Source organism: Puma concolor, chromosome E3 (genome assembly GCF_028749965.1).
Source record: "Puma concolor isolate L17-30 chromosome E3, mPumCon1.1.hap2, whole genome shotgun sequence".
Classification (NCBI taxonomy): domain Eukaryota; kingdom Metazoa; phylum Chordata; class Mammalia; order Carnivora; family Felidae; genus Puma; species Puma concolor.
This window is the reverse complement of record NC_141682.1, coordinates 40,275,544-40,301,190: the sequence shown is the minus strand read 5'-3', so window position 1 is coordinate 40,301,190 and position 25,647 is coordinate 40,275,544. Positions and strand designations below refer to the sequence as shown.

The window sequence follows — 25,647 nt, the reverse complement described above, 5'->3', positions numbered from 1 at the left end:
TTGCTTCTGGTGGGTGGCGGGAAAGGAAATTAGAGAGCGACGAATCGTAAACCATGAAGCTTTCCAACTTTCCATTTACATCTGCCCGATTTAAAAATACTCCAGTCATTCAATAAACCTTCAGCGAGTAAAAATTGAATATGACAACACGAACACGTTAGGGGCTCAATATTTACCTCAAAGCAATAGCCATCCTGAGTTAAAAAATATATTTAAATCCACCCGGAATAAATATACACATGTATAATAAAAGTTTCCTAAAATAATACCCAGTTATACTGCATGCAGTGCAGATTGATATTTCACATGTAATTTTAAAAACTGACCGGAACAAACAAAAATAATAATAAAATAAATAAATAATAATAAATTAATTAAAAACTGACCGGAACCAGAGGTTAAAGGACCAATGACCTGAGCAATTAGAAAGCAGAGTCTTGGGGATGCCTGGGTGGCTCAGTCAGTTGAGCGTCCGTCTTCAGCTCAGGTCATGATCTCACAGCTTGTGGGTTCGAGTCCTGCATCGGGCTGTCTGCTAACAGCTCAAAGCCTGGAACCTGCTTTGGATTCTGTGTCTCCCTCTGTTTCTGCCCCTCCCCTGCTCACACTCTCTCTCTTTCTCAAAAATAAATATTAAAAAAAAAATTTTAGCAGTCTTAAACCAAAACAAAGGAAATAAAGCTGTTTGACACAGATGTAAAGTGAACACATATGGAAACTTATACTTAACTCATTAACCAACAAACCAGAAAGACCTAACAACCAGTGTGCAAGAGATTCCAAAGAAGATTCTAGAAGACTATAGATACTGAAATAAATGTGCACATGGAGGCAAAACTGGCATCTTCTGCAGTGGGAAGAATAATTTGCATGTCTATACGTATTTGCATGGGGAGAGTTTGTTGCCTATAGACTAGAATAATTTTGCATTGCTCTCGGTTATCTACACTGTGCAGAGTTGTAAAAATAGTTCAAAGGCTAGAATCCTATAACCTGGAAGGCGTGTTCTAGACAGCCGCATCGTCTTCCACTGAAGCACAAAGCTTCTTTGCAGTCTCATAACCTCGATGAAAGATACTTCTAATCTTAAGATAAGGCCGGTCTCCTTAGATTTGGCCTGATTGTTCGCGCAGGTACAGTGTGTTAATTCACCATAAAGGCCTTCTTGAGTTTGCTTTGTTGGCAGCCTTCATAAGGAATCTCAGATGGGATTTGTAAAAATCTGGTGTTTGCTATCTCATGGTATAAAAGCTATGCTCAAGAAGCTGTCTCCACCAGATTTCATTCATACTGCTTGTAAGTTTGAGCAAAGTCCTGTCTGTATTCTTGAGGTCCCCCAAATCCCCTAAGGTATCTGACACTTGTTAAATTATTGAAGGATCATTTCAGGAAAGGTAAAATCATGACTCTCCCACTGCTATAAAATAAACAAATATTAGTGATTTTATTTAATGCATTAATGAAGGAACATGCACAACGTGACGGATTAAATGAGATAATGTATATAAAATGCTTAATAAGGAGCCCGGCACAAAAATAAAATAAAACAACAAAACAAAAAAACCTTCAAATCCTTCTTAGGTTGGCCACCTGTTTCTCAAGGGCATGTGTTCAAGTGTTTCTCAAAAGCAGGAGTCCGTGGTCCACCAGTGCTGGAGCCTCATGGGATACTAGTTAAAAATCCAGATTCTAGAATCGCTTTCCAGACCCTCCGTCAGCATTTTGGATGGAAATCCAAGCATTCGCATTTTAATCAGGTGCCCTGGGGAATTCTTATGAAGACCAGAATTACACATACAAGTAATTGTAATAAAACTTGCGTGAAGGGGCACCTGACTGGCTCAGTCGGAAAAGCATGCAACTCTTGATCTCAAGGTTGTGAGTTCAAGCCCCACGTTGGGTGTAGAGATTACTTAAGAATAAATACTAAAAAAAAAAAAAAAAAAAATGCATGAAAACTATACTTAGCCTTATTATATCGATGGAGTCTTTCTTTTGTATTTCATTTTTTATGCGTTGATCTTAAGGAGGGTTTCTCATCCTTGGCTCTGTTGGCATTTTAGACCAGATGCCTTTTATTTTTAATTTTTTTTTGCTTTATTTATTTTTGAGAGAGAGACAGAGTATGAGCAGGCGAGGGGCAGAGAGGGAGGGAGACACAGAATCTGAAGCAGGCTCCAGGCTCCGAGCTGTCAGCACAGAGCCAGATGCAGGACCTGAGCCCACGAAGCACGAGATCATGACCTGAACCGAAGTTGGACACTTAACCGACTGAGTCACCCCGGTGCCCCGTAGACCAGATGCTTCTTTAAGCGGGTGTTGGAGAGGCCACTCTGAGCACTGGTGGATGTTGAACAGCATCCTTGGCCCCTACCCGCTAGATGCTAGTAGCGTGCCCTGCTTCCCAGTCGTGACAACCAAAAGTGTCCCTGGACATTGCCAAGTGTTGCCTGGGAATCACCCTGATTGACAGCCACCAATCCTAACCCACTATATTGATCTTATGGTCAGAATCCTCCACTTGCAAAAGGCTGTTTTCACTTATTTTAAGAGGTTCAGCCCTGAGGGCAGACACAGCAGTCTCGAGCGGTGACTCTGTCTTTGTTGGCCTTGCTCTTGGCCACAGGGACCGAAGACGAACGAACCCTTAATTCTTCCTCCGAGATAGGGAAGAATAGCGCACTCTGACAAGGTTATCTGGAAGAGGAAACCGTGCGTGCAGAGCCCTTCACGGAGTGCCAGGCACACAGCTGTGTTTGGTAAATATGAAATGGTGAAATCACAGTCCTTCAGACTCTCGGAGGATGTGTCAGTCAGAATGCAGACGGGAGAACAGAAGCCACCGTAATATTTCAGCTGGGAATTTCCGTGCGGTCCCTGGTGGTGGAGGAGATGAGGGGCCGAACCGGAAACTGAGCAGCCCAGACGCTAGCAGTGGCTGGATGCTGCCGACACAGCAGGCTGAGCGCCCAGGGCCCCCAGGGAGACCCTGTGAAACCGAAGCCGGAGCAGACAGCACCGGTGGAGTCCCGCCCCGGCAGGTGGTTTCGGGAACGCCCTCCGGTGTCCCGCAGTGCCTCCCACTGGCCAGATCAGCGGGAGGGCACTGTGACAAACCGTGAAAGAGCTGGTTTGTAGGGACACATCAGTGCCTCGGACAACTTACTCTGAAGGCCTGACCGCAGCTCTGAGCCTCAGCTTCCTCTGTAACAAGCGCTTCTTACCTCAAGCCTCAGCCGCTCAGGGCAGGAAGAGGCACCCCATTAGCGCGGCACCAGCTGGGCCTGGGTTTGAGTCTCGGCGGAGCTGTGTCGTCCTGGGCCGCTCGCTGAAGGCCCCAGAAGCAGAGCGGGGAAGAGTGATGGTGACCCTCGGCAGGGAGATTGCTGGGTTACTGTACTGAACATGTGGGCCGATGCCAGAGGAGTTCTGTTCCCGGCTCAGGTCCCAGGTCCCAAGTCCCAGGACCAACAACAAGGCTCTGGGCGGAAGGGTGTCTCCCCTGTCTCTTCTACCCTCTGACCCTCATCCTCTCTCACCCTTCCACCAGGAGGTTTCCGTCACTTGTTTTCTCTGTCATCTCCCATGTTGTCTATAAGTTGAAACTTGGGTTTTCAAGAATGTTTTAAATTTAGGCTTTTAAAAGATTGCAAAGGGGCGCCTGGGTGGCTCAGTCGGCTAAGCGTCCGACTTCGGCTCGGGTCATGATCTCGCGGTCCGTGAGTTCGAGCCCCGCGTCGGGCTCTGTGCTGACAGCTCAGAGCCTGGAGCCTGTTTCAGATTCTGTGTCTCCCTCTCTCTCTGACCCTCCCCCGTTCATGCTCTGTCTCTCTCTGTCTCAAAAGTAAATAAACGTTAAAAAAAAAAATTAAAAAAAAAAAAAGATTGCAAAGATAGTACGATGAATTCCTATGTACCCGTCACCCAGTCTCTCTGATTGTCAGCATCTTACCTGATGCCGTTCTGTTAACCTGACTCTGATTTCTCCAGCTTGTTCCCAGCATCCTTTTCCTGTTCCGGCATCCCGTGATGCATTTAGCCATGATCTCCTCAGTCCCCTCCAGTCTGTGACAGGTCCTCAGCCTGCCCCCGTCCTTGATGACCTCAGCCGTTTTCAAGTGTCCTGGTCAGTTGTTTTGTAGACCGTCCCTCTATGTGGCTTGTCCGATTAAAGCGGGGGTGTGTGTTTGGGGCAGAAATATCACAGAGACGATGTTGTGTCAAGGAGGTCATGGTGTCGATGTGTCTTTTGGCCGGTGAAGTTGACCTCGATTGCTTAGGGGGGGGTGTTACCATCATCAAGTTACCATCTTACCCTTTGTAGTTAATAAACATCTTGGAGGGAATGTCTGACCCTATGTAGGTCCCACAGGGATTTTACTCTCCTTGATTTTATTCATTTCTACGTTCTGTCGTTTTTGTTAACTCTTTAATTTCTTGTGTGACATGTCACGGGAGAGTTATGGAGTTGAAGAAAAAATTACCAAGCCAGATGTCTCCCGTTTCCCCATGGTACAAAGCATTCATGCACATTGTGCACAATTTTAGGAAAACGAAAGAAATGTAAGGAGAAAATAAATCACTATACTTACTACTTTTAACATTTTGAGATATCTCTTCCTAGTTATTTAAGGTTTTTTTTTTTTAAGTCATGAATACATAAAGTTAGTCCGTAATTGGTGGCTGGGAGCAGAGCTGGGAAGAGGCAGGAGAGGGGCTGTGGGGGCCGAGGGACAGAGGCCACAGCAGTGTCCCAGTCATACTTTGGCTTGTTTTTTGGAAAAAGCTCAGAAAAGATAGTATTTTCAGAATTTGTTAACCACATCTGCTTTCTAACTAAAGTTTTGTAAATACAAACATTTTTGGAAAGCTTTACCTATTTTTGCTACAGGGAAAAACTCCCGGATACTGCTTTGGAAACATTCGGATCAGACATTTAATTTTTACCAGTAACTTCGTTTTAAGGAGCAACATCGCCATCTTGTGGCCTTCCGGAGCATTGCCGCTGAGGGTTTTGATTTGCGTTCACGCCTGCTCTGGGCCTACATTACATGGCGATTTCAGCCTTTACAAGGGCTCTATCAGATCTGCAGGTAGGGCCCCCCCCCCCACTGTAAAGTGGGGTGAAATAGCAAACAACATGTTGAACGCAATGTGTATGCCACTGAAAACAAAATGTCTGTTAAGAGCACTAACCCAAGAATGAAGATAGCTGTGCATTTGAGTGGCAGGGTTATGGGTGATTTACTAGTATTACATTCTTAAGATTTAAAAAGTATTTGTATATAGTTTTACAATAGAATACTAGTAACTTCCAAAATATCCCAAATATAATCCATGCTGGGGCATCTGCATGGCTCAGTCGATTGAGCGTCTGACTTTGGCTCAGGTCATGGTCTCATGGTTCGAGCCCCACGTCGGGTTCACTGCTGTCCATGTGGAGTCTGCTTCGGATCCTCTGTCCCTCTCTGTCTGTCCCCCTCCCCTGCTTGTGCTTTCTCTCTCAAAAATACATAAAAACATTCAAATACAATATACGTGTGTGTGTGTGTGTGTGTGTGTGTGTGTGTGTAATCCATGCCACCCCTCTTCTCTGATGAGGAAACCAAGCCCTGGAGTGAAAAGCCTGCTAATGGGGTAGAAAACTGTTTTGGGGGCACCTGACTGGCTTAGTCGGAAGAACGTGAGACTCGACCTCTGGGTAGTGAGTTTCAGCCCCGCTACTAAAAAGTAGAGATTACTTTTTTAAAAAAACAAACTATTTTTCATCCAAGTGGTCCTGGAGACCTGAGTCCCTATAAGGATTTTTAAAAATAGTTTTACTGAGCTGTGAATTACAGACCATACAATTCCCCTATCCGAACTGTATAATTCACTGTTTCCACGGCATTCACAGAGTTGTATAACCGTCACCACAATCAATTTGACATTTTCAGTACCCCGATAAGAAGCTCCACACCCCTTAGCATCACTTCCTGATCTCCCCTTCCCTTCCCCCAGTCCTATGCAACCACTTGTCTACCTTCTGTCTCAGTGGCTTTGCCCGTTCTGAACATTTTATATAAATGGAATCCTACACTGTGCTTTCTTTTGTGTCTGGCTTCTCTCCCTGAGCGTGATGTTCTCAAGGTTCACCCACACGGCAACAGGTGTCAGTGCTTCCTTCCTTTTTATTGCTGAATGAATTCTATTGTGTGGACGGACCACCTATAGGCCAGGGCAGGTGGTTTGTTGGGAGAACGCGGTTAATGGGCTGACCAAGCTGGCACCGATCCTGCACGATGGCCAAAGAGGAGGAGAGCGGTGTCTGGACGTGTCAGCCTCCCGACAGCCAGGCTGAGAAGGGTCGAGTGTGGGCCGTTCTTACAAAGTTGAACTGTTGACGGAAGGAGGGCTTTAGGACACAGGAGACCACAGAATCTTGGTGGTCCCCCATGGGAAGAAGAACCACGGTGGGGGTGGGGTGGCAAGAGGCTTGGCAACTAGACACAGCAGGATGTAAGAAGTGGGGAAAGGGCCCCCAGGAGCGTGGGGGGTATGCCAAGGGAACTGGGTGGGGAATCCGGATAACGTATGTATGCCCTCTTTATCCAGTTAGCGAGGAGTGACAAGAGCTTACGAAGATACCCATCCTCAGTGGATAAACTGAAACAGATATAATCGTAAAATTCTAGATGGTGGAGAAATAACTTTAGTTAGTCTGAAATCTGCCTGTTTTGGAGAACCGCATTCACTAGGGACGTTAGGTAAATGCAGCATCACTACCTGTACTTTGTTACGCGCGCGCGCGTGTGTGTATGTGTGTGTTTGGTAAAATATATATAACAAAAATTTACAATTTGAGTCATTCTAAGTGCACAGCTGGGTGCCATTAAACACTTTCACATTGGGGGCGCCTGGGTGGCACAGTCGGTTAAGCGTCCGACTTCAGCCAGGTCACGATCTCGCGGTCCGTGAGTTCGAGCCCCGCGTCCGGCTCTGGGCTGATGGCTCGGAGCCTGGAGCCTGTTTCCGATTCTGTGTCTCCCTCTCTCTCTGCCCCTCCCCCGTTCATGCTCTGTCTCTCTCTGTCCCAAAAATAAATAAACGTTGAAAAAAAAAATTAAAAAAAAAAAACAACACTTTCACATTGTCTGCCACCAGCACCACCCACCCCCAGAACTTTGCCCCCAGTCTCCCTCTCCCTCCCCCAGTCCCTGGCAACCACCACCTGACTCTGTCTTTGGATTTGGCAACAGCAGCTACATCCTAGAAGTGGGATCATACGGCATTTGTGGTTTTTTGTGATGGTCTTATTTTATGTTATGTACTTTTAATTTTTTTAATCATTTTAAGGTTTATTTATTTTTGAGAGAGAGAGAGACAGACACACACACACAGAATCCAAAACAGGCTCCGGGCTCTGAGCTGTCAACACAGAGCCTGATGCAGGGTTCAAACGCACCAACTGGGAGATCATGACCTGAGCTGAAGTCGGCTGCTTAACTGACTGAGCCACCCAGGCGCCCCTACGTGCTTTTTAAATATGTAACTCTCATTGCCATCCTTTGTACTTAATATTTCTGTTCTTTTCACTGAATTACTAGCCCTGAGGGATTTAAAATCTGTGTAGCATGGCACCTGAACTTCAAAAGCACTTTGTTGTGTATTGCACAACCTTTAATATTCCAACCATCAAAAAGCCAAACCCGCTATGTTCAGTCACTTGCTGAGAATATCAGTTACTGCTGAGTAACAAATGACCCCGATCTCACTGGCTTAAAATAGCAGTTTATTACCGATCGATGTTCCCTCGGCTGGCTGGGCCGTTCCTCTTGGTTTCTTCTGGCTCCTTCATGTGGCTAAACACAGCTGCGGGGTTTGCTGGACTGGACCGTGCAAGATGGTTTCATCTGTGCCTGGCAGTGCTTCCAACCCCCCGGCGTCTGGCCTCTCACATCACTTCCTAGCCTGGCAGTCTCAGGGCCATGTCTTATGAGGGTGAGGACTTCCATACCACTACCGCAGGCTTCTGCCACACTCAGCAAGTGGCCAATCTGGGCTGGAGCCCGTCCAGATGAGCGACCACCTTGCAGAGGGACCTGCATACTTTATAGGAAGATTTGTGGTCACTATAAACGATGGGTGTTCCAAGGCCCTCTAGTGGTTGAGATTGGTAAGTGTCAGTTCAATCTAAATTCTAGGTCATTGCCAAATTCATGCTTTTCTGCAGGGGATAGTCAACCATAGTGTATGGAACTTTTTCCATATCCTTTGAGGGATCTTGGAAGTCTTTTTTAAATTTTTTAAAAAATGTTTATTTATTTTTGAGAAAGAGAGAGTACGAGCAGGGGGAGGGGCAGAGAGAGAAGGAGACAGCAGGATCCTGCTGTCAGCATAAAGCCTGATGAGCTCGGACGCAGGAACCCTGAGATCATGACCTCAGCCAAAGTCGGAGGCTTAATTGACTGAGCAACCCAGGCGTCCCTTGGAAGCCTTTTAAGCAGAACTGTTAGTTAAGGGGATCGCACTGTCTTCTGACTCGGCGTACCCGTGACTCTAGTACGCTCTGGGGAATGTAGGGGCTCTTAGTCATGACAACGCCCTCTGGTCCGGAGGAGGCGGGCTTTGGCGCCTGGTGGTCTGACACTGAGGCCGCTGGAGTCCCCTCCTGCCCCGCGCGTGTTGGGGGATCGATGGCTGGTCCTGTAGGAGTGTGCGTGCTGTGTGGACAGTGGCCACGCCGCTTGGGGGAGGGGGCCCGAGTTGTCTGAGGCCTCCCGTGGAGGGGAAGGCCGCCCCCCCCCCCCCCCCCCCCCCCCCCCCGCCTGGCGCCGTGGCTCCGCCAGGTGGAGGCCACGGGCACTGCCAGAGTGTGCCCGCAGGCAGGCGGGGTGCAGGGACCCCGAGCGCGAGCCAGGGGTGGGCTGTCAGCGGAGGGACCGGCGCCGGGGCCAATCCGTGAGGGGGGCGGGGCGACCCCGGGGGTGGGGCCTCCCGCCATCCCTTTTTCCTGCTCAGAGCACATCTGCATGGAGGCGCTGATCGCGTCTCACTGCTGCTGGTCCCCAGGCCCCTCCGGATCCCTGGCCCACCACGTCGCCGTGTGGGGCGGGATGGGCAGGGCAGGACCACACGGGAGGAGCGGGGGTTGGCTAGTCTGGGAGAAAGACTTGGGAGGGAGGGCAGCTGGGACTCCCAATTAGGTGCCCCGTTACCTGGAAGATTTCCTTGAGTCTCGAGCCACCCCCCCCCCCCCGCCCACCTGGGATGGGCTTCCTTTCTTCCTTGGGATGGACAGTCGTGTGTGCGGAGAGTTTACGGGGGTGGGGGGTTCGGCACGCTGCTCCCTCTGCACCTTAAGCCTTGGCTGTGTCTCAGCGGGGACACTGGGGCCCTGCCCTTGGGAAGCTGAATGTGGGACTCAAACCAGGGAAATTCAGAGCAGGAATGGGGGACCAGAGGGAATTCGAACTGGCAGAACTTGGACATGAGGGTGACAGCTCACAGATGGGGAGCTGAAATGTGCAGGAATGCTGTAGTCTTGAATGTGGGTGATTGAGGGGTGGGAGAGACCCGCCACTCACCCACCACCAGTCCCCCCAGAAAGCAAAAAATTCCACCCTACGCAGGTACCCCAGGGCCCCAGCTCCAGGCTAGCTCTACCCCCATAATACATTTTTTTTTCTGCTCCAGAATCTCCAGTATCCGGGGAGCCCTCTGCGACTGTGGATTCTCCAGATGCCTCTGCAGCCCTGTCCCCCCCCCAGCTGAGGCAGCACCACCACCGGCTCAGGCTCAAGGTCGCTGCCCTCCTGGGGCCCTGGCATCTCCTGAGTGCCGGGTGGTCCAGGGCCTCCCGCCCGGGATGGGGGACGGATCCAGTTGGGAGTCCAGAGAGCCCTGGCCCCCGTCTCCCTGGGACACGGTGTCGGGATGAGGGCCACCGGGCATTCTGAGAGGGTCTGTGACCCGAGCCCATGTCCCAAGTGCTGGCTTCCGATGCTTGGTGCTCAGGAAGGCCGGGATGTTACCCTGGCTGAGGCATACCAGGTACTGTGTGGGGACGGGCTCCGGATCCGCCTCGACCAGACTCCCGGCTCTGCATGTCATGGCCGTGTTGGCCGTCCTGGAATGCCTCAGTGTCCTCATCTGTAAATCGGGTCAATAAGAATGATCGACTTTCATAACACGGGGCCAAGTGAAATGGGGACACCCGGGAAACCACATCACAGCCTGCTCAGCACCCACGGGCCTCTGTTTGTACGAGCTCACGGTACTCTGTGCCTCAGGGGTCCCGACAGGCCCCGAGAGCCCTGCATTTGGCACATTTTTCAGGTGGGAAAGTGGAGTTTGGGTAGGCGAGGTGACAGACCCAAGGCTGCCCAAGAGAGGGAGAGGCCCAGGTTCTCCAGCTCCGTGCGGGCCCCTCCCCAGCTTTTCAGCCCCGGGGATCCCGAGGCAGCCCCGTCTGCCTCGACCTCCACCCCAGATCCATTTTCCTGAGCCCCCGGCCCAAGGGTGCCTCCACTGATGGATTTTGCCTCCTTCCTTAGGACGGAGCCCCTGGACTGCCAGGTTCCCTATCCGGGAGGAGGAGGAAGAGGAGAAATCCGTCTGCTGGGGCCTGAGCGTGCCCTGGGGGATCGACCATCGTCCCAGGATGCCCCTGCCCGAGCCCAGCGAGCAGGAGGGTGAGAGTGTGAAGGCTGGCCAGGAGCCGACCCCGGAGTCCCCTGAGCCAGGGACAGATGTCATCCCCGCCGCCCCCACGAAGCCCAAAGAGTTCTCCAAACTGGTCCTGCTGGCAGCCTCCACAGAGAATGTGGATGAGGTGGACTCCCAGCCCAAAGGAGGGCACTGTGTCATGTCCCTGGAGTTGTCTGGCCCTGACACGCTAGCCAGGAACCCCCAGATCCTGCCAGTGGAGGAGCAAGCGGGCACAGTCCAGCCAACCCCCCAGGTCCCTGAGCATAAACGCAGCAAGCCAGACACAGGTGAGTTCCAGGCCTGCTGCCCCCGGCACAGCCACCTTTGTGGCCCTGCATGCTCAGACACAGGCCCTGTGTACCCCCTTTCCGGCGGGCGGCCTTGGGGTCCCATCCCTCCTCTGAGCTAGGCATCCTCGTGTCTCATCACGACTCTGTCTCAAGCTGGTGTGACGATCTCGGGGCCATCCCTGTGCATCCGCCATCGCTCCCATCCATGCCCTTGGCCTCGAGCCTTGCTCTGCACCAGCTAACCCAGCCCCCCCTCCCCTGCCCTCAGCAGCCCTCGCGCCCCTGGAGTTCCTGAGGACCCCTTTCGGGGGCCGCCTCCTGGTGCTCGAGTGCTTCCTGTACAAGCAGGAGAAGGCCGTGGGGGACAAGGTGTACTGGAAGTGCCGCGAGCACTCTGAGCTGGGCTGCCGGGGCCGGGCCATCACCCGGGGCCCACGGGCCACAGTGATGCGCGGCCACTGCCACCCGCCTGATGAGGAGGGCCTGGAGGCCCGGCGCCAGAGACAGAAGCTGCCCAGCCCCGCCCTGCCTGAAGGCCCGGGGGGTCCGGAGGGCCCCGGGGGCCAAGTGGAGGAGCCACTGGAAGGGGTGGGCCCGTGGCTGTGCCCTGAGGAGCCGGAGCCCGCCCCCGGCTTGGTGCTGAGCAGGCCGGCCGCAGAGGAGGATGAGGGCCTACGAGCCCTGTCGCTGCTGAGCTTGCCCCCCAAGAAACGGCCGACGCTGGGGACCGGTGAGTGCCTCACAGCTGGGCTCCCCTCTGGGGCGGGCGGGAACCCCCAGGCCCTTCCCTGCGCCCAGATGGAAGTGTGGGGTCCCTCTTGGTTTTCTAATGTGCTCAAAGTCAAGATGAGTAAAAAATATAAACATGTCCCCCAAATCATTGAGCCCGTGGGATAGAACTAGTGCTCCAGAACCAGGGGTCCCAGGGCCTTCTGGAACTTTCTGATGCAGCAGGGTCTGGTGTGAGGCCAGAAGCCTGAGTTTTAACAGGCCCAGGTGGTGCTGGTAACCCATGAGTTTAGGGAAGGCCGGCCTAGGGGAGAATGCTGAACTTTGGGCCGGGTTCAAGTCCCAGCCCCCACCTCGTGTAGCCTGGTGACTTCAGAACACGTTCTGAACTTCTGGAGTTTCAGGAGCTTCATCGGGGCTGGGTGACGGCTCAGGTTAGGGGAGATTAGGTGTGTGATGTGTGGGAAGTGCTCAGCACCGGTCCGTGTGTGCTGGTCGGCCCCGGAGGCCTTCTGCGTGGTTTTTACCACCAGTAAGTGGGAGGTGGGCTCCATCCCAAACGCTGGCTCCCTCCTGGCCCAGATTCAAGGATGCAAGGAGTTAGGGCAGCCGCTGTGCTGGTACCGAGGGCCGGCAGGGGCCAGGCAGGGCAGGGAAGACACGTTTTTCACTGTGTGTCTTTTGCCACCATTTGTATTTTATGGCACGTGCACGTGTTATTCGAAAATTAGATAAAAATTTCAAACAAACCCTAAAAAGAGGTATGGCCGTGAGTGACCGAGTGCCTAGGCTAGGAAGTCAAAGCCGGCTCACTCGTTCCCGGGTGTGTGACCTTGGACGTGACGTGTAAACACCGAGAGCCGTGGCCACCGCGCTGACCTCCAGGAGAGGAACTCAGTCTCTTCCCCGGGTCACTGGGTGGGGGGGGGGTCAGTGGGAGTACACCCGCGGCCCACGCATGCCCGGCTCAGGGGAAGCTGCAATAAAGGTCAGCATCGAGGAGAAGGCGCTTGCACCCCCCGCCCCGCACCTCCTGGGCCTGCGCTCCTCGGCGCCCTGACTGCCCAGACTCCTCCTCCAGGAGAACCCCGGCCCCTGGAGTTCCTGAGGACTTGCTACGGGGGCCAGTTCCTGGTGCACCAGTGCTTCCTGTACAAGCGAGAGAAGGCCGTGGGCGACAAGGTGTACTGGACGTGCCGGGACCACGCTCTGCACGGCTGCCGCAGCCGGGCCATCACCCAGGGCCAGCGGGTGACTGTGATGCGCGGCCACTGCCACCCGCCGGATGTGGAGGGCCTGGAGGCCCGGCGGCAGCAGGAGAAGGCCATGGAGACGCTGCAGGCCCGGCCGGGCGGGCCCGGAGGCCAAGTGGACGAGCTGCTGTCCCGAGGTGGGCCCGGGCCCCTGACTCTCAGCAGAGCCCGGCCTAGAAAGCGCGCAAAGGCCCTTCCGGCCCAGCCCCCGGCCCTGCAGGGCGCCTCCGCCGGGGACCAGGAGGATGACCTGGGTGAGTCTTTCACACCTGGCCCACAGCTGGGCCCCCTCCAGCCGTGCTTCCTCGGGTCTGGGGAAGTAGGAGGGACCCCAAGACCCTGAACTCCCACCTCCCTCCCCCACCCTCCTCCCGTGTCTCCCCAGGAGGCCCCGAGTTCCTGAGGACCCCTCTGGGGGGCAGCTTCCTGGTGTACGAGTCCTTCCTGTACAGGCGGGAGAAGGCGGCCGGGGAGAAGGTGTACTGGACGTGCCGGGACCAGGCCCGCATGGGCTGCCGCAGCCGCGCCATCACCCAGGGCCGGCGGGTGACTGTGATGCGCGGCCACTGCCACCCTCCTGACCTTGGGGGCCTGGAGGCCCTGAGGCAGCGGGAGAAGCGCCCTGGTGCGGCCCAGCGGGGGAGCCCAGGTAGGACAGACTGCGGCCATTGGGCCTTGGGGACAGGCAAGGGACCCAGCCAGCCAGTCTTTCCCTCTGACCCCCCCGCCCCCCGCCCCCCCGCCGCCGTGTCCCCCAGCGAGCACCCTCCTGTTCTCACTGGAACACTCTGGAAGTAGTTACAGCCAGTTCCTGCCCCTCTGCGGCCTGCTGGGTCCAGCGCCAAAATCTCTGCAGCGCCTGATAAACCCCGGCTCCCCTCCTCTTCCTCCGCCGCCTCCTCCTCCTTTTTTAAAAAAATTTGCGAGATTTACAGAGAAGCTAACCACAAGCTGGCTGCTCGTTTTCACAGTGTGAGTGGCTGACACCGTGCCTGCACTGAGCACGTCCTACAGACCAGGTGGTTTACGGGTAGGAGGTGACATTTCTTCCCTCCTCCTGTGGTTCTCCAGAAACATCATGGTCCCTAAGGGACCCGTGACGAGGGTCAGAGCCCTGCTCTTTTCATCTTTGTCCACCTGGTGTTCTGTCCCTCTGGTCGGAATTCCTCTCGTCCTCTTGCTAAGAAGAGCACTGTGGCCCAGTCTGGTCTACCCACGGGCTCCCGATCTGTGTCCCGGGGTCGCCTGCCTGTCCTTCAAGGGCCCCCGGTCCTATGGTTTTCTGAGTCATCAGAGTTGCCTTTAGAGTCTTCCTGGCACCAGGGCACCTGGGTGGCTCAGTCGCTTAAGTGTCCAACTTCGGCTTGAATCATGATCTCAGGGTCTGTAGGTTCGAGCCCCGCGTCAGGCTTTGTGCTGACAGCTCAGAACCGGAGCCTGCTTCAGATTCTGTGTCTCCCTCTCTCTCTGCTCCTCTCCCGCTCATGCTCTGTCTGTCTCCCTCTCTCAAAAATAAATAATAAGCATTAAAAAAAATAGAGTCTTCTTGGCCCCAAAGTTCTCTCAAACTAGAAATCTCTGATTTTATTTTGTTTTTAGAAAGTTTAAAAAAAAATTTTTTTTTAACATTTATTTATTATTGAGAGACGGAGAGACACAGAGCATGAGCAGGGGAGGGGCTGAGAGGTGGAGAGACACAGAATCTGAAGCAGGCTCCAGATTCTGAGCTGTCAGCACAGAGCCCGACACGGGGCTTGAACTCACAGACCGCAAGATCATGACCTGAGCTGAAGTCGGACGCTTAACTGACTAAGCCACCCAGGTGTCCCTGATTTTGTTTCCTTCGGATTCTCCCTTTGTATTCTATTTCCGTGTGAGTGGGTACAGGGGGAAGACGTTCCAAGTCGCAAGGCAGCCCCCGCCCCGTCCTCACCCCTTACTCCCACCCCAAATAACCAGCCCCTCATAGAGTGTCTGCTGCCCAATATCTAGTCTGTGCCTCTGCTGCTATCAGCTGGGTTTTTCTGATTTGTTTGTATTTATTTTTTTTTTTCATTTTTTTAGTGCTTATTTATTTCTGAGAGAGAGACAGAGAGCAGGGGAGGGGCAGAGAGAGGGAGACACGGATTCGGGAGCAGGCTCCAGGCTCCCAGCTGTCAGCACAGAGGCCACCGCGGGGCTCGAACCCACGGACTGTGAGATCATGATCTGAGCCGAAGTCAGATGCTTAACTGAGCCACTCAGGCGCCCCACCCGGTTTTTAAGTCTCTCGGCCTGCTGACCAGGGAGGAAAGGAGGGACCCCGCGCGCTGCCCCACCCTCCCAGTGCCTCTGCGGTGGCTTGTCTGCAGTTCAGTAGGAGGTCGGTCACCGGCTGCAGGGTGCCCGGTCCTTCTTCCGAGGCCGTTTTCTCCGCCGTCGGGCAGCCGCTCTACTTGTTGGCCTCGTCTTCTGTGTCCTCACACACGCGGTGGCCAGGCAGCGGGCGGCTCCAGGCTGGGCTCCGGTCCTCCCAGGGGCCCCTCCTGCTCTTGCTTGCCCGACCCCCTCGTCTCGCTGCGGAGTCCCTCCTAGTCGCTCCCCGAGCCACAGCGGGAGGGGCCGGGGGCCACGCTCCCAGACCGCGCGCTCCTGGTGACGCCTGATGGGGGCTGGTGGAGCTCCTGGTTCAAAGTCACTTTCTGTGGCTGTCTGGCCCCCGTTCTCGAGCCCGTCCTATGCATGTGCTGCGTCTTTGCTGACATTTTGGGGTCGTGTCTCCATCCCTGGGATATCTGGCTGCACTGAGGGCCTTGGGGGCCGGAAACTCAGTTCCCTCTCCCAGAGTGACTGTCCTGCTCTTTCGTGACTTTCTGCTCCCTGCCCGTTTCCCTCCGTTGTGCCTGTTGGTCAGCTGTCCATCATCCCGGCCTGACTGCCTGGGACATTCCCTCCATTTTGTCTCCCAGCCTTTCCATCTCATGTCTGCGTTTCTGCTGTCGTGCCTGGACATCTCTGCACCCCATCCTCTCGGGGCTACAGGCCTGTCTCCTGCCTCTGGTGACGGCCTTGTTTTCCCCGAGCGCCTTTTCTCTGTGTCTGCTTCGGTCTCTTCCTTCTGGGTAAAGCTTCTCTCCAGTGTCTGGTGATCCTTGCCCCGCTGCTCATGTTCAAGGCGAGGCTGCGAGCTCTGTACGTGGTGCTGACGGGGGCCTGCGGTCAGGCAGCTGCGGCCGTGAGTGGCCACTCTGGCCCGAGAGCCCAGGCCTCGCCTCTGTGGGGCTGCAGGTTAGGTTTGCCGGTGCCCATGGCAGGGGCCGCCCCCTGGGCGGGGTTCTGGGAGCTGGCAAGGACAGCTGGGCGGGAAGTGCCAGCCTGCAGGACAGACTTCCCCCACCTCCGCCCCGGGCCTGGCTCCCTGGGCTCTTTGCTCCCCACACAACTAACCCCCCTTCGGAGGGACTCCGTATCCCCCGCACCTTGAGCTTGGCCCCTGGGCTCTCGGGTCCTCAGTGGCTGGCTTCCCCTCCGGGCTCTGTGACCACTCGCCCGCTCTCCCCACCTCTGACGTTCTGGGTGCATCTCTGCCCTGCCACCCCCGCTGCTCCAGACCTGGAGCAAAAGACTCTGTCTTTGTCACTTCGGTGCACGTCGTCACGGGCCGTGTCATATGCCCATTCCACCGCCCGCCGCGGTCTCCGGAACGCATTCACCCCCCATGGCTTCCGCAGCCACGACAGACTCCCCAGTGTGTCTCCAGCTCCACTGTGGTCCCCGCATGCCCAGAGGAAGTTCTCAGGGTGGAAGGCACAGCCACCCTCGGTCCTCACCCTCAACACTCCAAGACGGTGCCTCTGAATACGTGGCCTCGGTCAGCTAGTCCTTGCTTTCTCCTACCGCCCCCAGGTCACATCCCCGCCCAGCTCGGGGAGTTGCTGCTGCTTCAGCCCCCGAGCCTCCCCGCTGGACACAGATTCACCCTGACTGCCATTTCACTCCCGAGCCGCTTGTCCCCACAGGGCCCGTGCCTGTTCCTCCCACTCCGCGAGGACCGCACTGCCGTGCACCCCACCCCCCCTCGCCTGCCCACGGGAACCGAGTTTAAGTAGTGGTTGCAGAGAGCGGCCTCCTTCCTGCAGGCCCCCCCCACCCCCAGGTGGGGAGACAAGTTTCTGCCTTCAGGGCCTTTGCCTCACCCATCTCCTGCCTCCCTTCACGCCCCCCCGCCCCCAGACCGGGACTAGGCTGGGTCTGGGGGAGGGGGCTGCCTCCTGGGCTCCAGGGCTGGCTCCTCTCCCTGGGGGATGTGGGTGCTGAGCAGAGGGGTGCTGGCGGATCTCACTCCAGGCTCTCCCTCCCCCCACCACCTCTCTGGTCTCTCCCCAGGAGGCCCCGAGTTCCTGAGGACCCCTCTGGGGGGCAGCTTCCTGGTGTACGAGTCCTTCCTGTACAGGCGGGAGAAGGCGGCCGGGGAGAAGGTGTACTGGACGTGCCGGGACCAGGCCCGCATGGGCTGCCGCAGCCGCGCCATCACCCAGGGCCAGCGGGTGATGGTGATGCGCAGACACTGTCACCCGCCCGACCTGGGGGGCCTGGAGGCCCTGAGGCAGCGCGAGCAGATCCCCAGCCCAGCCCAGAGGGAAGGCTCAGGTGCGGGTGCGAGGGTGTGGGGGGTGAACGGGCTCTGCGCCCCGGTCTCCCTGCTGCCTGCGCCCCCCGCCCACCCCCTCCCCCCGCCGCAGCGCCAGTGCCAGGCTAGAGGTTGTCTGGGATGTTCTGTCCACCGCCCGTGCCTGGCGGGGCCTAGCTGCCCACGGTGCGGGCTCCCTCAGGGCCGGCGGGCTACATCTGGGCTCCTTGCTCATGGCCGGGCTGGTCTGGGGTTGGCTGCTGGCGAGAGAACCCACTCAGGCTGCGGAGGGAGGGGTGAGGCCGGCGCTACCAGCTCCAGGAAGCGCTTAGCTCCATTTGGGGGAGGTGCGCCTGGACGTGGGACCCTCCGACTCCCCTCCCTGGGTCTCCCGTGTCTGTTTCCTACCTCCTCTTTCACTCCTCACCCTGCCCACCCACCCCCAGTTCTCTCTGGCTACCCAAACCCTAACATTGCATGACTTTTCAATCAGGGCTTCAAAAGCCTCTAGAGAGAGTTGATTGGTTGCCAGCTGGCCGAGGGAGGGTGCACAGGGAGCCAGGAGGCTCCTGCTGAGTGGCCCAAACCGACCGTGGGCCTCGCTCCGTGTTCCAGCCTAGCCTCCGCCCTGGTGTGTGTGCCAGCAAGTGTGGAGTCCGGCCCGGGTCAGGAGAGGCCTCGGGAAAGCTCTGGGTTTGGGCGGCTGCAGGGCCAGCACCAACCCCCCCCCCCCACCCCCGGGAAGCAGCAAGGCCCTGGGAAGGAGACTGCCAGTCCGAGCTCGAGGGTGTCAAGCCGGGGGCCCTGGGCTAGCAGCCCGAACTTCGGTCCTTGGGCCCCATGGCCCAGGCAGGTGTGGAGGCGGAGAGCAGAGTGGGTCGTGCGGCAGGATTGCGGTGGGGCGGGCCGGTGGGACACGGGAAAGAGCCTCTGTCCCTGGCACGCAGGCTCTCTGCCCTGCTTCCGAAGTGCCCCGCTCACGCTGTCCCCTTCCTTCCAGGAACGCTGCAGCCTCTGGAGTTCCTGCGGACTTCGCTCGGGGGCCGGTTCCTGGTGTACGAGTCCTTCCTCTACCGGAAGGAGAAGGCGGCCGGGGACAAGGTGTACTGGATGTGCCGGGACCAGGCCCGGCTGGGCTGCCGCAGCCGCGCCATCACCCAGGGCCAGCTGGTGACGGTGATGCGTAGCCACTGCCACCTGCCTGACCTGGCGGGCCTGGAGGCCCTGAGGCAGCGGGAGCGGCGCCCCGGCGCGGCCCAGCAGGAGGACCCAGGTGGAGACAGGGCTGGGGGTCAGAGGTGGGAGGACCAACGAGCCGTGGGCATCTCGTGGCTGCCAGCCCAAGGTTCAGACGCCTCAGGGCATTGGCGCCGTCTGGACCTTCGCGCCCTGGCCTTTCTACCTTTCCAGAATCTTCTACCTCTTCTGTCCACTGGCTCCTTCTCCTGAACCTGAAAACACCCCCAGATCTGCCCCACCCTCAAGAACAACTCGCCTTCTCATTCATTCTGTCTCCTTTCTTTTATTCTAAGAGGTCTTTCACTTTTTGTGAAAATCTGATGAAAAAATAGAGAGCACTCCAGAAGAATGTACTAATGTCTGTGTGCGCGCGCACACGCACGCACGTGTGCACACACACGTTCGTAAGGCTTGTCGATAATTAATTTTTTTGAATTGAAAATGGGTCCCCTTCACATAAACAGAATATAAAACCAGTCTTTAAGAGGCATTTTTGTGTTTTATGTTAATTCACGTAACTAATAAGGGCCACAGGAAGCCTCGGGGGCCCAGTCAGTTAAGCATCCGGCTCTTGATTTTGGTTCAGGTCATGATCTCAAGTTGGTGGGATTGGGCCCCAAGTCGGGTTTGGGCTCTGCGATGACTGCACGGAGCCTGCTTGGGACCCTCTGTCTCTCTCTCTCTCTCTCTCTCTCTCTCTCTCTTTCTCTCTCTGCGCCCCTCCCCACTTGCACTCGCTTGCTCTTTCCCTCTCGAAATAAATAAACTTAAAAAAATAAGGGCCACGTTTTATCAAATACAAAAATGATTCCAGCTTGTATAAAACAGCCCAAAGAAATTTGATTTCTGTTCAAAGACAAAACAAAAACAGAAGGAGACTTCTGAGAGAAAGCCGCCAGTTGGCGGCAACGGGAAGTAGAATTCGTGGCGCCCCTGTGGTGCCGCAGAGGGCACCTCACTTTGTTTTGCACGTTTTTATTTGTCGCTTTATTTTGAGAGAGAGCGCGAGCCCGCGTGGGCAGGGGAGGGGCAGAGAGAGAGAGGGACGGAGCGGAGCCCACGCAGGCTCCACGCGGTCGGCGCAGGGCCCGATGCAGGGCTCAGAGGCACGAACCCTGAGATCCTGACCGGGGCCGAAACCAAGAGTCGGCCGCTCGACCGACTGAGCCCCCCCGGGCGGAGGGCCCCTCGCTTTTGACGCCTGGTTCAGTCCCGATCTGCCCGATGGAGGGGCTGACCACTGACCCTCAGGATCCCGACCAGCTCCCTTCACCGGGCGCGGGAGTTTGGGGCGTCAGGAAACCAGAATTCCCCGCGACGGCCCACATCAGGGTCTCTCCTCCCGGATTCCTTTATCCTCGAGGCCTCGAGGTCATCATCGCAAAGTGCGCGCCTCGGGCTCTCGCCGCCTCAAGGAGAGAAGAATTACTAACCCGTGTTTTCCATTCTCTTCCCTCAGAAAATACGAAACTTCCGCCAGAAGCGCAGCTGCGTGTCCAGAGCGTCCCTGCGGAAACCCAGCAGGTGTGCGGGTAACGGTGTCCGTTGTCTGACGTCGCACCACAGATCGCCCGAAACGTGGTGGCTTCTGGCGACGGAGAGTCACCGTCTCCCACAGCTTCTGTGGGCAGGATTTCCTGAGTGGTTGGGCCGGTGGTTCTGGCCCGGGGTCTCTTGTGAGGTTGGAGAAGGTGTCAGCCAGGGCCGCGGTGACGCGAAGGCCGGCGGGGGCTGGAGAGCCGCTTCCAAAGCGACTCATTCAGTCAGCACGGCCGTGGGCTGCTGGCCTCAGCTCCTCCCCGCACGGACCGCTCCTCAGAGCTGCTCCGGTGTCCTCACACCCGACGGCTGTCTCCCCACGAGCGCCCCGAGGGAGGGAGCCGAGCGAGAAGGCCCGCAGTCCTCCCACGCGCACGCGGGGCCCGGCCGGGTGGACCGCGTCTCGCCCCTGACCCAAGGCCCCAGAATTCTACGAGGACTGGGTTCACACCAGCTGTGTTATCGGTCACAGTGCGACAAAGCCAGAAGTCGGGACGCGGAGAAAGTTGGGGACCTCATAAATGTGACAGACAACACGCTCCTGAACAACCGATGACTCGGGGGGAGAAATCCCGAGGACGGTGGAAAATAGCCCGAAATGAACAAAATGGGGCATCGCCAGACGCGCGGCCGCAGCAGAGCCCTGCTGACGGGGAGCCTGGGGCTGTGAGTTCCTGGATTAAGAAACGAGATGTCAACTTGTTAACTTAAACTTCCACGCCAAGACCCTGGCGAAACACGAACGAGGCAGTCCTGCAGCGAGAGGGGGAGACGATAGGGAATGGAAATTCACGACATAGAAAAAAGTCGGTTCTTTGGAAGGATCGTCAAAATTGATAAACCTGTAGCTCCATCACCCCCAAAATTGGTTTTTAAGGATAGGGAAGACTCGGGGGCACCCGGCTGGCTCAGAGGAGTGTGGGAGTCTTGTTCTCAGGGTCATGAGTTCGAGCCCCACATTGTACGTAGATCTTACTTTAAAAAAAAGAAACAACTTTAGGGGCGCCTGGGTGGCTCAGTTAAATGTCTGGCCTCGGCTCAGGTCATAATCTCGAGGTTCATGGGTTCGAGCCCTCCGTCGTGCTCGACAGCTGTCCTGCTGACAGCTCGGAGCCTGGAGCCTGCCTCGGATTCTGTGTCTCCCTCTCTCTCTGCCCCTCCCCCTCCTCATGCTTTGTCTCTCTGTCTCTCTCAAAAATAAACATTAAAAAATGAAATCTTTAAAAATCAAATAAGGATAGGGAAGATTCCAATTCCTAAAATCAAGAATGAGAGGAGAGACACTACTACCTACATCACAGGGAAACACACACACACACACACACACACACACACACAGACACAGAAGGATCGCAAGGGAAGCTATGAGGCCAGCCAATCCAGTAACTCAGATGGAGTGAATGCATTTCTAGAGAGGCAAGTACCAAGTCTGGCTCGTGAAGAACTACGCAAACCCGAACAGGCCTGTAACAGGTAAAGAGGCCGAATTAGAAGTTCTAAAACTTCCCGTCAAGGAAAGCGCAGGCCCGGAGGTCACTGGTGGCCTCTACCTACCAAACACTAAACGAAGAATTAGCACCCGTCCTTCACAGACTCTTCCTCAAGGTAGAAAAGGAGGGACAGGACTTTTAGGGAGAGCGGGGGTGCCCTCGAAGTGGCCGTGGTCCTGGGCGCGCGGCTGCGGGGACACCGCACCTGTCGTGCTCCACGCTCAGGGCGGACACGGTGGAGTGAGGACAGCAGCTCAAAACTCGCTGAAAAAACACAGGAAGGAAGCCACGGTGACTTTCTGACCAACACCACACCTGTCCCTCTTGCTTCACTCTGTTCCTCCGCCGCACGGAGCCCACGCTCGAGGGGAGGGCGTCGGGCTCCCGCCCCTGGAAGGAGGGATAGCAGAGAACTCGTGATTTCCGAACCCTTCACGGTGATACAAGAGAACCTCTTGTTTCTTGACAGAGAATCTTGCAAAGGCCACATGCAGGGCCCCGGGGACTCTGGAGGCGGGGGTGGGCCTTCTCAGGAGACTTGGTGGTTCCTCCCGGACACGCTGGCGTAGAAAGCCGAGAATTCCCAAATTGTAGGTTAAAGGAAACGGTACAGGGCACCTGGGTGGCTCAGTCAGTTAAGTGTCTGGGTTCGGCCCAGGTCGTGATCTCACAGTCCGCGGGTTCGAGCCCCACGTCGGGCTCTGCGCTGACAGCTCAGCGCCTGGAGCTGCTTCAGCTTCTGTGTCTCCCTCTCTGCCCCTCCCCCACTCACGCTCTCACTCTGTCTCTCTCAAAAATAAACGTTAAGAAATTAAAGGAAACGGCACAATGCGTGTATGTGTACGTGTGTGACAAGGTCTAGTCGATGGCGATCTCTAGGGAAAAGGAAACTAGGGTCTGCTTCTGCCGTGTTTGGATGTTTGTAACAAACGTGTGTTTCTTTGTAATCAGGAAGGTGAACTGTACGAAACCGCCCAGTGAGGAGCAGTGTGGCCCATCCCCTCCCGACGGGAGCACGGGGACCTCGTGCTGCCAGCGTCACGGATGCTCCGAGCCCACCCAGGACCCTGGCGTTTCCCACCCGGTTAGATTTTGCTTCACAAAGACTCTTCCACTCCACAGCACGGTGGCCTTCTCACTTCTTCACGGGGCCTCCCAAGAGGAAAACTCTGACGGTGTCTTCGAGCGGGCACACGGGAGCTGGCGGCCCGCACACATGGGTGACTCGGGGAGAGCCCCCGCCCCCCCCCCACGGAAGACCTGGAGAAGCATCTTTTCACGGAGATGCTCTCCCCCGCTGCGCCGCCCCGAGCCGTGCACACCCGTCCACTTTCAGAGCACGTGACTTTGCCAAGGCCTTTCCAGTCCGGTGCGGCCCTGCTTGGCCAGGGCGCGTTTGGAGAAGTTCCTGCTGCTTCGGGCTCAGCTGTCCCGCGTAGCTCCGGCCTCCCCCGGTGTTCTCTGGGCAGGATCCACGTGGGCCTTTGCACCCCTCGGCCACCAGCCACTGGGCCGCAGCCCCCCCCCCCCCGCCTGGTAACAGCAGCCCCACCGCACTCCCCCTGCACGCGCCGTCGACTTTCTCTCCCTCGCTGTCTTCCCAGGGTCCGTGATCCCCGTGGCGGGCGTCCCTGCCGGCGGTGGGAGCCAGCCCGGATGTCCACGGGAAGGCGGCCCCGGACAGCCACGACCGGGCCCGCGGTGTGTGGGTTGCCCACGTCCGTGTGATGCAGGAGACGCAGACTCAAATGGCAGCGGAGGCCCACCCCTTCTGTCCGCCGGTGCAGGGGAGCTGGCCTGGCAGGTCCGAGAAGCAGGCGGCGGCGGCCGGGAGCCCCGGAGACACCTGCCGGGCCGTCCGGACAGCGAGGTTCCTTGTCTCCACGCTGTGACTGCAGAGCGAGCACGGGGCCACAGACTCCCTCTCTCCCGCCAAGCCGGCCGTGCAGCCTGCTGTCCGGCTACAGGACAGCGACAGCTTGGGACCCCACTGTCCCTCTGCTTACAGATTTCCCGCCAATAAACCCTATTTTATATCTCACCTTGTGGAACTGGCATGTGCGTCCCCATCCCCTCGGCGACAACAGCTGGCCACCAGGAAGCCGCACACTCTGTGTCTCAGCGCCACCTGGTCGGGAGTGATGGAGTTAGGTTGGCACCCCAGAAGAGACCCCCACGTAGGTCACCTGGCCCACGTGTCAGCTGGACCCAGAGCGGGGGGGTGGGGTCCTCTGGAGCAGCGGCTGAGGGGTCTGCTCCAAGCCTGCGGGGAAGAGAGGCCTTGATTCTCTGCCGCAGCCTCTCACCCCGGCCCTGCCTCGTTCCCGTAAACTGAGACAAGCTTAAAATGGAAACGGCTTCCCCAAGGACAGAGCGACTTAGACCCCCAATTTAGACCCTGGCTACCTTCCCAGGCGAGTAGGTGGCCTATCAACTGACCCAGCTACCAGCTCCGTGGGGCCCTGGCCTGCCAGCCTGCCAGCGGTCAAGCGGTCCAGGGGCATAACAGTCCACCTCCCAGGCCGGGGGCAGGTGTCCTCCGCACTTGATGGCCCTCAGCACTGCCCAGGGGCTGTGTTCTGGCTTGGCCGTGAAACATGGGGCCCTGAGACAATGAACTGCCCACGGCCAAGGCCAAAGACAGCCCCGTGGGAACAGACACGACACCCCAAACCCAGATCCACCTTTGGGTCACAGATATGCACGCCCACGGGAGGTGGCCACACCTAGCGGGAGGCACCGGGTCGAATTTGTGCCACCGTCAGTCTCTGCCCAGCCCCGCCGTGGACGGGGAACCTCACACAGGCGCCAGGGGCTCCCCAAGAAGTGCTGAGTCGCGACAGCCACTGCCGCCCGCGAAGCCCGCGGGATCTCCTGGCTCCGCAGCCTCCACCACCGGCCGCGTCTCTGCAGGACGGTGGCTTCCTCAGTCCCCATCCCATGGCCCTCAGCGTGGCTGGGCTCCAGGGTGCAGCGCACGGAGGCGCCGGGAGGGACTTCGCTTCTCTCCGGACACTCACGCCGACGGGGGCCCGTGAGCACCTCCTCTCTGCACCTGCTTGGACTGCACGGGTCGGATGGAAGTTCCGTGTCGCTCGAACTGGGGTCTCCCAGATGGACAGGAATTCTGACACTGCTGTCTCTTTGGGCAGCCCCATAGCTGCTCAGAGCTCCAGAGGCTTCCCCCACATGAGTCCACTCCCTCCGCAGTTCCAGAGCCACAGGGCGTCACCTGCCCTCTCCCGTCACATGGTCCCAGAGCAGAGGGCACAGGGCCAGGCCGGTCCGTGGACGGAGACGGGTCCACAGGGCGGGGCCCCCTCCTGCCCCGCTCCTGCTCATCTCCCCCAGGAGACCCTATTTTATGACGTGCGCACCACACGGAGCGGGGCGACAGTGTGCCTCTGTGCCCCTTTGTGTGCCAGAGAGCAGCAATTGTGAAATTATGTTTCAATGATGACCTTTTTTTTTTAAGTTCGCTAGGAAGAACAAAACTATCAACAAGGAACACAAATTTTTAAAAAGGGGAGCAGTGGCCGGCCATAGGCGCTCCGGCCCCCCGTTCCTGTCCCCCAGGGCTGTAAGGTGAGCGTCACCGAAATACTTCTCATGGGTCCACTCCCCTTGGCCCCAGCCCAGCCTCTGGTACCCATGTCCTTCCTGCAGGACGGTGGCTCCAAGGACTTCCTCGTGCCTAAAAGGCAGGAGATGCTTCTCAGAGCTCACCCTCGGGCACTGACCGCCCCCTCCCGCCCCTCCCCGGGACACCTCCCCTCAGTCCCCGGCCTACCTCCCTGCAGCCGGTCCCA

General features: G+C 56.9%; 2 protein-coding genes across 9 annotated transcripts in view; both read left to right on the top strand.

Annotated features, from left to right (window-relative positions):
• The window catches only part of PRSS22 (serine protease 22), a 146,430-nt gene extending 122,551 nt beyond the window's left edge, over positions 1 to 23,879 (top strand). The window contains exon 9 of the mRNA XM_086691520.1: positions 23,055 to 23,879. Coding sequence (XP_086547646.1) covers positions 23,055 to 23,183 — 129 coding nt within the window. The 3' untranslated portion in view covers positions 23,184 to 23,879. The remainder of the gene's footprint in view (positions 1 to 23,054) is intronic.
• The window catches only part of FLYWCH1 (FLYWCH-type zinc finger 1), a 29,739-nt gene extending 5,860 nt beyond the window's left edge, over positions 1 to 23,879 (top strand). For 2 of the 8 annotated variants that reach the window (XM_086691488.1, XM_086691487.1), the window contains exons 3-9: positions 9,676 to 9,782; positions 10,536 to 10,976; positions 11,248 to 11,709; positions 12,790 to 13,215; positions 13,347 to 13,610; positions 17,327 to 17,590; positions 18,571 to 19,288. In XM_086691488.1, coding sequence (XP_086547614.1) covers positions 10,643 to 10,976; positions 11,248 to 11,709; positions 12,790 to 13,215; positions 13,347 to 13,610; positions 17,327 to 17,590; positions 18,571 to 19,019 — 2,199 coding nt within the window. In that variant the 5' untranslated portion in view covers positions 9,676 to 9,782; positions 10,536 to 10,642 and the 3' untranslated portion in view covers positions 19,020 to 19,288. Of the gene's footprint in view, positions 1 to 9,675; positions 9,783 to 10,186; positions 10,318 to 10,535; positions 10,977 to 11,247; positions 11,710 to 12,789; positions 13,216 to 13,346; positions 13,611 to 17,326; positions 17,591 to 18,570; positions 19,289 to 20,268 lie in introns of those variants that run through there. The other 6 variants (XM_086691493.1, XM_086691492.1, XM_086691491.1 and 3 more) reach the window with 6 other exon arrangements.
• Positions 23,880 to 25,647: the final 1,768 nt, after the last annotated feature.